General features: G+C 42.4%; 1 protein-coding gene across 1 annotated transcript; it reads right to left on the bottom strand.

Annotated features, from left to right (window-relative positions):
• Window positions 1–4,130: 4,130 nt before the first annotated feature.
• On the bottom strand, window positions 4,131–7,219 carry LOC141652864 (AP-3 complex subunit delta-like). The gene has a single exon (XM_074460472.1). The coding sequence runs from the start codon at window positions 7,044–7,046 to the stop codon at window positions 4,356–4,358; it is 2,691 nt and encodes an 896-aa protein (XP_074316573.1). The 5' UTR covers window positions 7,047–7,219; the 3' UTR covers window positions 4,131–4,355.
• Between the last annotated feature and the right edge of the window lie 5,169 nt (window positions 7,220–12,388).

The following is a 12,388-nucleotide window of genomic DNA, read 5'->3' as shown; positions in this document are numbered from 1 at the left end:
TGTGAAGGATTTTAATTCACTTGGTCTAAAATTGTTAGCAGCCTCCACAATGTAATGAGCCAAATGGGTTGAAAGTCAATGCAATGAAGTGACCCGTGTAACTATTCTATTTTGGAATGTGTCGGTTAATTATTTACCTTTTTATTTTAGAAATATTTTTAACGGACAATTTGATTTGCTTAATTTGTTCCACTTGGCATCTAATAATTGACCATATTCTCTTTTCTTGATTTTGTGAAAAACCAAAGCTAAACAAATGACTGGAACAGACGAAATATTTTCTTTTTTTGTGTGTTTTTTTGTTATTTGATATGTTCTTGACGATTCCGAGTAATTAGTGACGGAATTAAAAAGGATTAATAAGGTTGATTGCCCTCCTTGTATCTTGTCCTAAACAATGAGAAAATTTCGATTTGTTACTAGTTTATGTAATTTCATTAATAATTGGCTTCATCGAGAATTTTTGGTTTCCTGATTACAAAATCCAACTCCATCGTGTTAGTAATAATATACTCCATATAACAATCTTAATAATAAATTTCGAAAAAACTCAAATTATTGTAAAAAATATTTCTTTCTATTATTTTACTTGGATAAACTATTAAATTCGCAATTTTAAAACTGAAAAGTTTATATATGACGATTTTAGACAAATTTATCATAAAATAAGTTCTTTTAATAATTATTTTTACCAACTATATTAATGTAACATCGTCCTAAATAAGATCAACTCCGTAAATTTTTCTCTTAGAATTTTGCCCCATAATTTGAGTTTGTCGTCGGCCAACAACATGAAAGTGTTGGTGTTTGAGATATAAATGCTGATTTAAATCGATAAAATAGATTCCTTACTTGATAAGTTGTAATCGATGATTTAATTAATAGCCAATTAGAGTTGGCTTTTGCTTTTGATTTTGTTTTTGCATGCCATTTTCTCTCTTTACAAAGGTAGGGGAGCTTAACACGTCTCTTATCTGATTCTAGCATTAGATTTAAAGTTGAAAGGGACGACCATGAAATTGGTGCTCTATTTGTAATCACAAATTCTCGACGGACACTATCCGTCACAAGCTGAAAACGGATAGTGACCCTCTCATAAAATGTAGGTGGGAGAGCAAGTGGGGAAAATGGATACCCCACTTGTCCTCCTATTTGCATTTTGTGAGAGGACATTATCCGTCTTCAGTTTGTGACGGACTGGTAATGTACTCACTATGAAATAGGATTCACTTTATAATTTCAATAGGTTTTGCTTAAGCCGTAATATTCGTTTTATCTATAAAACGGATTTAAATACTATCATATGGTAGAGCTGACAAGTATGACATGACTCGATGGAGCCGATCCAAACCGAGCAAGCCTGACCCGACAGGCCCCAAAAATGTTGCAACCAGAAACCGACCCGCCTCGATTACGACTCGTAACCCAAGTAAGGCCAACCCAAAACCGAATCCAACCCGAGATGACCTGTAACCTGAATCGACCTAATACATGATTTGACTCGACCCAACTCGACCCGAAAGATAATCCGAAATTAAATCGAAAGCTAAACCGAATTTACCCGACCCGGCCCAAGCTCGCGCTAAGTATTGATTCGACTAACCCGAACCCGACACGACCAGACCCGAACGACCTGTTTGCCACCTCTGGCACATAGTGAAAATAGAGATAAAACTTTTGGCATTTTCTATACAACTTATCATTGTCATTTTTGGTAACAAATATCAAGGATACCTCGCGAATTTTCAGAACTCGGAACAGAGGAGTTAACCTTGAAAATGCGCCAACTATGAAAGCATTGGACAAACTTGAGTGCAAAAGCTCCCAACGACTTCATCAACAATACCACTCAATACAGAATTTCTACTCAAAATCTACCAAGGATTCATAATCTTCATCCAGCATCATTTGAAAACCTGGGCAGACGGGGACATAACAATTGGCTATGAAGAACATTTAGAAGAGGAAAGGCAATGAAAACCATCCAAAACTTCATCCCTACTCCATAATTCATAATTTCTACGTAAATTAATTCACAATAGACGTTAGTCACGTTATATGAATCACCTAACAAGCACCACCCATATCAAACAGTAACAACAAGTGATGAAATCCGAAAAAATACAGGAATAACTCGCCACAAATATCACAGGAGTACTAAGGTGTAAAGAAGCTCACTGGTTTCCAAACAAGGTAACACCGTTATGAATCTTTCTACTTTAGAAGGAAGTTGGGAATTGATGACGGCTGCTTTTTCTTCTTTTCTTTCCGACTCTGATCTTTACCATTAACATTCTCAGCATCAGTCCATCACCATGTGTTTTATGCTTGCTGCTTCTATAGCTTGGATTTTCGATTTCAAAAATTTCTGAGTTGTCTTCAGTTTTAATGGCAGCTTTTTTACCAAATTGCTTAGCAGCTTTGTTAAGAGTAGATGGAATTGGACACTTCTTCATTAGTTAAAAGAATTTCCCTCACAGCTCCTGAAAGCAAGTCCTAAGTTGCTTCAAGCCTAAACTGCTAGCTCTTCATGCTCTCACGATGTCTACTATTCATTTTGCACAATGATCGTTTAAAAAAGAAAAAAAGACGCACAACGAAAAGCTTTGTGCTGAAAGCATATTCCTGGAAATTTCAACATTATAACGGTGTGGAAACACTTTGTAGTAGTACAATACAAACGATGCACAATCTAGAATATTACGACACACACTGAATTCTGATTATTTCAGCTACAACCTACAATTATTTTTGTTAATAGCTATCCTGGTTAAATCAAACTGAAAGTGTGACATGAAAAAGCACTGTGAGTTTACAAGCAACGAGAACAACCAGAAAATAAGCATTTACAAAACCAGAAAAATAAACAAGTGAAAGACATACCTCAACAGTCAACCCTATTAGGCTGTTCTCGTTGCTAAATCACTTCCAGTTTTGTTATTTCAGGATAGTCTTCACACTTCCCGAGTCCTGAATAGCCGATGCTTGTTCATTGTAGCCCAAGTATCCTAGGTGCGATAAACCCCAACAGATACAGATTTGTGAAAGAATGAGAGCTCTAATATCATGCAGAACACGTTCGCCCCTAATTTCTTCTGTTGAACCCGAGGTTAGTAAGTTGTGGTGGTCGTATTTTGTTAGCTTTACTCCTACTCGGCTGCAAATATCATATCGTGTGTTATACACAACTATTTTGTGAAGCATGACATGCAGCCAAAGTCTCAAAATAAGATATGGTAGTATTACAGTTTTGGTCAGACAACAGTTCCTCCCGGAGCTTTTGCTGAGCCATTTAAGCTTTCAAGGTAGTTGAGAAGAGCTTTTGATTAGCCAATCTGAATTGTTATTTTATGCCTTTTTATTTCTGTCGAATTCTCCCGGATTCCCAGAAAGTCGACAGCTCTTTTAGCGGTTTTGTAAGAGTTCTCAGCCGATATAAGTCCTGTATCTCTTCACTTAGAGATGCAGCTATCCACCAAAAAATTTGACAGTAGCCAATGTCAAATTTTAACGTTTGTGGTAGCATCAATAGATAGTTTTGTTTCCAGAATAAATTCCCAAAATCCACACACTGTTTTGTTTGCTTTGTCTCGACTCTCTTGAGACGGTTTCAAAATATTACTACCTTACTCATTTCTAAACCACATTACATATTTGCCGACCACCTAGTTTGTGCTCCAGAAACATTTCCTTCTCAAACATGAGCAATGAAAATCAGGAATTATTAGGATGGAAAAGATAAATTATAGGGTTAATAGGTTAGTCTCACATAGTCACATGTAAGACTGCAAAAAAAATCAAACCCTCTGACTCATCACATAATGAGCATTATTATGAAAAACAGTAACTACAAATAAATGTCAAGTGCATGTTTAGCAAGCTCATCTCTTTAAGCAAACTAACAGAGTAATTCACCTTGAAACTGTATCAACCATGACAGCATTGGTGCAATCTTGCAACAGATTAAACAACAGTGCCACTCAATATAGAAATTCTACTCAAAATCTACCAAGGTACTCATATTCTCTACTCGGCATCATTTGAAACCCCGGACAAACAAGGGCAAAACAATTGGCAACGGAGAACATTTAGACGAAAAAAGGCAATGAATAGTGAAAACCACCCAAACATGATTTCTATAATTCATTATTTCCATGTAAAATAATTCACAATATACGTTACATGAGTCACATAACAAGCACCGCATACATCAAACAGCAGCAACAAGACATGATGAAATCAAGAAAAAGAAAAAATAGAGCAAAATAGCACACCAAAAATATCAAAGGAGTACTAAGTATGTGCAAAGAAGCTCACTAGTTTCCAAACAAGGTAACACCGTTATGAATCTTTCACTATAAAAGGAAGTCAGGAATTGGCGATGATTGTACAACAATGTTACCCTTTTCTTGCTGTGCTTTGTGTTTACTGCGACGTTGGTGACTGTTTTTTTTCTTTTCCTTCCGGCTTCTATCTTCTTTTCTGCTATCATTCTCACCATCACCATGTGTTTTATGCTTGCTTCTTCTATAGCTTGGGTTTTCAATCTCAGAAATTTCTGATCTGTCTTTAATTTTACTTGCCGCTTTTTCCTTCCCTTTGCTTATACCATATTCCTTAGCAGCTTCACTACGACTCGATGAAGTAGACACTTCATCATTATTTAAAAGAAATTCCCTCACAGCCCCTGAAAGCAAGTCCTCAGTTGCTTCAAGCTTCTTCTTTGTAGGTATGAAATTGTCACCCTCATCTAGTTTCACAACAGCTGGCCTAGTTTTTACAAGTTTTGACTTTTTCCTCGTAAGAAGAGTTTTCTCTGTCAATTTCACAAGTTCATCCACCTCGTTGTCCATATCTTTACGATCATTGGCAGGAGGGTAATCATTCACTACAGACTCATCCTTCTCTGGAGAAAGATAATACAAGTCGTGCCTTTTGCGGTGCTGTGATAGCAGAGATTCAGATTTTGATGACGAATCCATATCCTCTTTACTTTGTTCAGTAGAATCAGAAACACCGAGAGAGAAAGAACTCGGTGGGTTAAGTACCAGGTCACTGTAAATTGTGTCCAAATCACTAAGGTTATCTTTCAGAATAAGATCATCAGGTAGAGAAACTTTTGCTTGAGAATTTACTGATACCGGGCCAATTTCTTCAGCAAACATATCATAAACCAGTTTAGTGATTTCTGCGGACTTAGCGTCTTTCACCCCATTACTATCTTCTTGCTGAACAGGGGCAATAATTCCTTCTTTCAAAAATTCTAGAATACCAAGAACATTCCTCGACCTCTCTTGTATTTCAACATCATGGTTCCATGACAGTGGCTCCAGGGCGGATTTGGTAAGATTCAACAACTTATTAACTGATTCTTGACACGAGAAATCTCCGTCAGGCGCACAGAAAGAGGAATTTTCATGCAATACAGGCTTTGAATCTAGTCCTACCTCATCCTGGTCCCACATATAAGATTGGAGACAGTAGACCAGAACTTTAAGTGCAGACTGAATGTAAACAGCTTTAATAGACGGTGGCAACAAATCAGTACGTGGTTGCAACAATGCCTCCATTAGTTCAAATGGGTTCTTCGAAAACTCAACATATTCACCAGACACCCACGCAGCAGCACATAAAATCCTGTGCAAATAGGGATTACCGAGTAAAGCAGGATCAATAACCAAATCACGACCAACATTGACGAGCTCTGGCCTAGCATCCTTTACCCTCAAACCAATATCAACAAGCTGATTCTCAATCTCCTCTCCAGTCTGACAATATGGGATTCTGGCCATATCACCAAGAAGCGATACATACCAATCAAAGTCAAAAACCATCTCATAATAATTCTGTGAGCAAATGACTAGTATCGATCTTAGTATCTCGTTACAAAACACTGGGTCTGACTTAAGGGCGTAACTAATCAAAACCTTGGTAATCTCAGCTAGATTATCCTCAGACACCATAGCCATAATAAGATGCAAAGACGCAAGCTTAATATTAGGATCAACATCACTAAGAGACTTAATAACAGCCTCCTTATTTTCCGACACAGCCCACGGATGCTTAACAGCAAGATCCGAAAGTACTTGCAAACCAAGATACTTCAAATTGGGATCATCCTCACTCAAAAACTCCCTAATCTTCAAAACCGCAAGCTTAACAGCAGATTCACAATCACTTAAACTACCAACCACAGTCCTAATACACTCAAACAACACAGATTTCGCCATAGTACCCCTCATAATCTCGCAAATTGGATCAACTATCTTATTAGCAAGCCTAGGTTCTAAAAGTGCCAACTTAGCAAAAATCTTCAGCACCTTGATCAACACCCAATTATTCTTACAGTCAATCAAAATCCTATAAAACTCGGGGGCTAAAGGCAAATAAGCTTTAGGATCACGCGAACACAATTCACAAAACACACCAACAACAGCACACAAAGAATGAGGATCAGAACTATCTAAATTCTCAACTAATCTCTTAAAACAAACCTTAACTCCATCAGGGTACTTCTCGAAAACCCTCAAGACGACGGCAATCGCCTTCTTTCGCACAAAACTCCTAGAACTAGAGAGTAACACAAACACATCATTACACAAATCCCGCGACAAATCAGTTGTCGCGATAATAGACAGGCAATGTAGGCAAAGATTGACCTCAAAATCATTCGGACTACTGAGGTCCTTCCTAAAGTGGTTAGTCACAAGGAGGACGACATCAGTTTGTTCATTAAACGACACAGTTGCGGCCATGTAACCGATTCTTTTGAAGCTGAATTGCGGAAAACTGATAACTTCAACAATATGAAATGCAGCCCAAGACATGTCTACGCCGTAAAGGGTGTGTAAGTAAGTGAGTTTGAGGAGTGCGGTTGATTTAGTATGTGGGTCCGTTGATTTGATTTCGCGACGGATTTCTTCGACGGATTTGGAAATGAAGGTTGATAATGGTGTTGAGGTTTCGGGTGTGTGGAGACGGATTCCTTTGATTAAATCGTCTAAGGTTCGTTGGAAAAGGGTGACCATTATTGATGAATTTGACATTTTAGGGTTTAGTTGTCTGGGTTTTGTTGATTGATTGATAGGATAATTGGGGATTTTTCGATGGAGATTGAGAAAATGATTGATGCTCAGTGCTGGAGTAATAATGGTTTAATTAAAGGTACGACGAACGTGCGTCACCTTGTTGGTTGCTTGGTTGGGACTTGGGGTGGTTCAGTTGAAACTTGATCCATAGTGTGATTGGTGAATCGGCGGTCGCAGTTTAGTACTCACTCCGATCCTAAATGTAACATTCACTTTTTATTGGTCAAATTTTGAAAATTTTGACTAAAAATATTATAAAAATTATAAAAGTTTTGAAAGACGAAACTTATATATAGAGACTTGTTATGAAAAAGTTTTTCATAAAAAATTATTTTTTTTTACAAAAAAGTCACGTATATATGCCGAAAACTACGGTCAAAATACCGCCTCAAAAACCACTCAAAAACAAGTGTTACCTTTAGTCTGACTCGGAGTATAACAACCCGACCCACCACCGTCGTAACACAACCCCAATAAGATGAGATGTGTACCTTTAGGCTCATTATTTGTCCTCGCTGAAGCTCAAAAGCACAAGGCATTGTTACTAAGTGGCGGGTCAGGTTGTTATAAATGGTATCAAAGCAATCCTGCGACCGTGTGGTGAGCCTGTGGTCAGGAGTACCGGGTCACCCACTTAGCGGGAGAGGATTCTGAGCTTGGCTGCTGTCAGCTTAAGGCACAGCGAGGACGTTGTGTTCTTTAAGCGGAGGAGTTTGTAACACCCCAAGATATTGAGAGAAAAGTTGTCCCACACCGGGAAATTGAGGAGCTAATGATATGTTTATAAGAGATTCCACCCACTACCTAGTAACAAGGCCTTGTGCTTTTGTCCTTACTTAAGGACAAGTGATGGGTCCAAATGTACACATTCCATCTCATTGGGGTTGGCAGTCGATGGTTCATTAGTGTTTGTGCGTTTTCTACTCATTTCAATACTTTTTACCCATTTTTTTTTATAACATACCGCTAAACAAAAAAGAGTTCTAAACCTAATTTATACAATTACTAATAAAATTGATGGGGCATATTCTGCACCCGCTGACCGAGTCAACATATTGAGCAAGGTCAAAGATATCTACAGCAAGTCAACGACTTAGACAGCCTAACCGACGCAGCCTGTCGGCCTGTCTCTTGGCCTCGGCCGGGACAACTAGCACCGGGCACATATCCGCGAACTCATATCCAAGACCCCTCGGCGGCGAGTCAGCAGGGCCCGCCGGCCTGCCATGGGTCCCTCGGCCGAGGGTAGATCAGTCTTTCCACCTGCTAGCCACTTGGCCACTACGTGACAAAAGGTGAAAGTCTATAAATACTCCTCAACCCTCATTGAGGAAAGGATCCGAAAAATAACCTAAACACCTCATAATCTGGTAATATCTTCCTTATCTCTCTACAATACATACTTCGCCAAGTAACATACGACTTAATCCTTTTAAGTTTACTGACTTGAGCGTCGGAGTGAGTTCGCTCGGTACAAAGCCGAGCCCTCAGTTTGTTCATTGTTTCAGGAGATCCGAAATGAGGATTCAATCAAAGACGTCATTCTACAAGCACGTGTGGTAACAAATAACTGCTCTGAAATTACACCCGGAACAATTGGCGCCGTCTGTGGGGAAAGATACTAGAAGCTAGTCACATTCATTCCCAAGCAAAAAAACACAAAACAAAAACCCACCCAAAAAGCTAAGAAGATGTCGAAACAACAAGAAGTATTCGTGACCGACGAAACCGAATTCTGCCAAGATGATACCGCCCACAATTCTGGAGTTGTGCAGCCCCCCACCGGCCGAGTAATTCAACCGCGTACGGGATGCCAATAATACCGATACACCGCGTCACGACCAAGTCACCATCATGGGACATGTGGTTGATGCAACAACCGGGCTACTCCGGACCTAATGGGTAGCACGCCGGCTCACACTGTCACTCCGACAAGAGCGGCGGCACCCGCACAGGAGACTAGGGCCCAAAATGTGACTCCGAGAGACTTGAACGGAGCATTGGAGGAAGCCGACCCTGTCAAGACGCCGGGGGAGCCCAGAGTGCTAGTGGTAGACCTGAGTCCTTCCCGCACTCGCGGGAGGACAGCGTCGCCGCAGCACCGACGAGGCCTGCCCCAGAGGAGTGAAAGAAGTCCGACTCACCAGAGTCGGAGAAGAAGCCCGACTCACCAGAGTCGGAGAAGAAGCCCTTCCCGCCACGGGGAGAGGAGCCGGACTAGGGATGCGAGGAGCCGATCGCCGCGTGTCATTCGACACGTGGTCAGACAGCCCCTCAACCCCTACGTCCTAGAGGTCCCGGTGCCGACTAAGCTAAAGTTGCCACCCATATCATACAAAGGAGAAAGCGACACAACCGACCATGCCGAGGCTTTCGAGTCTTACATGTCGGTATGGGAGCAGCCTAATGAGGTTTGGTGCCGTGTCTTCTCAACGACCCTGCATGGGATGTCACAAAGCTGGTACAAGGGGCTACCCAATGGGTCGATATACTGTTACGGCGACCTAAGGGACATATTTTTGGCCCAATATTCTTGCAATAAGAGGAGGGCCGTCGAGACATCGGATCTCCTGACTATCAAACAGGAGGGAGGCGAGTCTCTCCGAAGTTATGTGAAGAGGTTCGACGCCAAGGTTCAGCAGATTCGTGAGTGAACAATGAGTGGCGGCCGTGACGACGATGAAAGGCCTCCCAAGAGGGGACTTAAAAAACGAGCTCATCAAGTGCGGAGGCCTGAACTTAGACTCCGCCAGGAAGATGGCCGATCAAGCCATTAAGTTGGAGGACTACCACAAAACCTGGGTAGGCCCCAGCGAGACCGGGCACTCAGAGAGTAAGAGCCGCCGGGAGGACAACCCGGATGAAAGACGCCGTGATAATAATAGGTCACGGTCCGACAGGTCCGCCAGGAAACAGAACTCGGCGGGCGCCGGGGGGAGTTCGGGACCGTACTACCAAAAGCGGTACAATGATCACACCCCCCTGGTTGTATCAGCTGCCGAGATCTTCGCCCTGAGCAAGAACGAGGGTCAGAAGTGGGAAAGGCCTCCCAAGGCGAGGGGGGACGGTGACACGAGCCAGTACTGTGAGTACCACGGCCACACCGGACACTTAGCTGACAACTGCCGGCATCTGAAGAATGCCATTGAAGAACTGATCCGGAAGGGGAGCCTCGGCAAATATGTTACCAGAGGCCAAAAGACTGATGCCGGCGGCTCAAACAAGAAATTCGTCTTTAAACGGATAGGAGTAATCCATGTTGTCATTGGGGGCAACGAGAACGGTGGGTCCGCTCATGGGCACAAACGGCACCTGAACGAGCTGTATCAGGCCATCAACTTTGTGCCCAAAACAGCGATCCCCGCTTCCAACATCCCCGATATGACTATTGGAAAGAAGGATTACGAGTGAGTCATCGCCCTCACAAATGACCCACTTGTAGTCCACTTGGACATAGCCAACCACCTAGTCAAGAGGTGCCCGATTGACACAGCGCCTACACGAACATCATGTTCGGGAGTGCTTTCTCAACCTCGGTCCTCAAGGTTGAAGACTTGAGCCCCCGCACCAATCCGTTGTACGCTTTTTCCGGGTTCGCCTGGTACCCCTGGGGTCAATCAGACTGCCAGTGATGTTCGGCGAGGGGAACGCGGCTAAGAATGTCCTAGCTGAGTTCGTGGTCATTGACGGCTCGTCCGCCTACAACGTTCTCATAGGCCGAGTCACTCTGAGCGAGGCCGATGCAGTGATGTCCATCCGGGCCCTGACACTGATGTATGTCTCGGACCGGGGGGAAGCGCATAAGCTCGTCTCAAAGGACGAGAAGGACGAGGTAGTCAACGTCCAGATATCTGCCAGAGGGTGCAACATGCAATCCCTCAAAGTGGCAAAGAAGTCAGAGAAGGGGAAGAGCCCATCCTTACAACAGGAGGGCGACCTCATGGATGCAACCGTCGGCATGGTTGAAGGAGCCGAGACCGAAGAAGTGGAAATTGACCCAGGGCGTACCGTAACCGTCGGTGTCAACCTGGAGCCAAAATTCAGGGCCGCTCTCCTAGACCTGCTGAGGAAGAACAAAGACGTCTTCGCCTACTCAGCGGCCGAGATGCCAGGCGTGAGCCGGGAGGTAATTGTTCACAAGCTGAACGTACTCCCCACCGCTCGCCCTGTCAAGCAAAGGATGAGGAACTCCTCGGTAGAGAAGGATGAGGCCATCAAAGCCGAGGTAGATAAATTACTAGCGGCGGGCTTTATCATGCCTTGTACTTATCCTGAGTGGTTAGCTAATGTTGTAATGGTGAGGAAGTCATCGGGGGCGTGGAGGATGTGTGTAGATTTTACCAATCTTAATAAAGCGTGCCCCAAAGATTGCTATCCCTTGCCTCGAATAGATAGTTTAATTGACGCCACGGCAGCTACACTATCTTGAGCCTGGCCGGACGCCTTCTCAGGGTATCATCAGGTATTCATGGCCGAGGAAGACATGCCTAAATGCGCATTCATCACCAGTAACGGCACATACATGTATAAAATGATGCCGTTCGGTTTGAAGAACACCGGCGCAACTTACACAAGACTGGTGGACAAAGTGTTCCAAAATCAAAAAGGGCGAAACATTGAGGCTTACGTCGACGATGCTATTGTAAAAAGCAAGTCTGACAGCGAGCACTTAGCCGATTTACACGAGACATTTTGTTCACTAAGGAAATACAAGATGAAACTTAACCCAATGAAATGCAACTTCGGTGTCCGGGCAGGTAAGTTCCTCGGCGTACTCGTCAGCGCCAGGGGAATTGATGCCAATCCAGAGAAAGTCCAAGCAATCCTGGACCTGCCGGAGCCGCGGAATCGAAAAGAGGTTATGATGTTGACCGGGAGGATGGCGGCTCTGGCCCGTTTTATCTCTCGGTCAGTGATGAGTAGTATTTTAGTCTCTTTTTGCCCCGCATTTATAGCTTATTCCGACTCGATTTTGTGTGCTTAATTGTTTAATAGCTCATTTAATCACTAATTTATAATAATTAGGTGTTCATTAGTTATTTAATATTTAATCGATTTTATATAATATAAGTATTATTATTATTACTATTTTATTATTTTAATTCAATGTGTAGGTGAAACGGGAAAGTAAGACGGAGTTTGAGAAGTTAATCGGATCAAGGCGGAAATTAACATGGATTTAAATATAGAAGAAAAGATGGTGAGTCAAATGATAAGCAAAGTCAAAGCCAATTTTGACTTCAACAAGCAGTGTTCAATTGTTGTTGTCCCAAATCCGTTCACCTGCCATCTCCATTCAT

The sequence above is a fragment of the Silene latifolia genome, chromosome 4 (genome assembly GCF_048544455.1).
Source record: "Silene latifolia isolate original U9 population chromosome 4, ASM4854445v1, whole genome shotgun sequence".
In the NCBI taxonomy this organism is placed as follows: Eukaryota; Viridiplantae; Streptophyta; class Magnoliopsida; order Caryophyllales; family Caryophyllaceae; genus Silene; species Silene latifolia.
This window is presented reverse-complemented; position numbering and strand designations above follow the sequence as displayed.

Coding starts and splice junctions, on each gene's coding strand:
- LOC141652864 (XM_074460472.1), bottom strand. CDS start 7,046: ATGTCAAATTCATCAATAATGGTCACCCTTTTCCAACGAACCTTAGAC.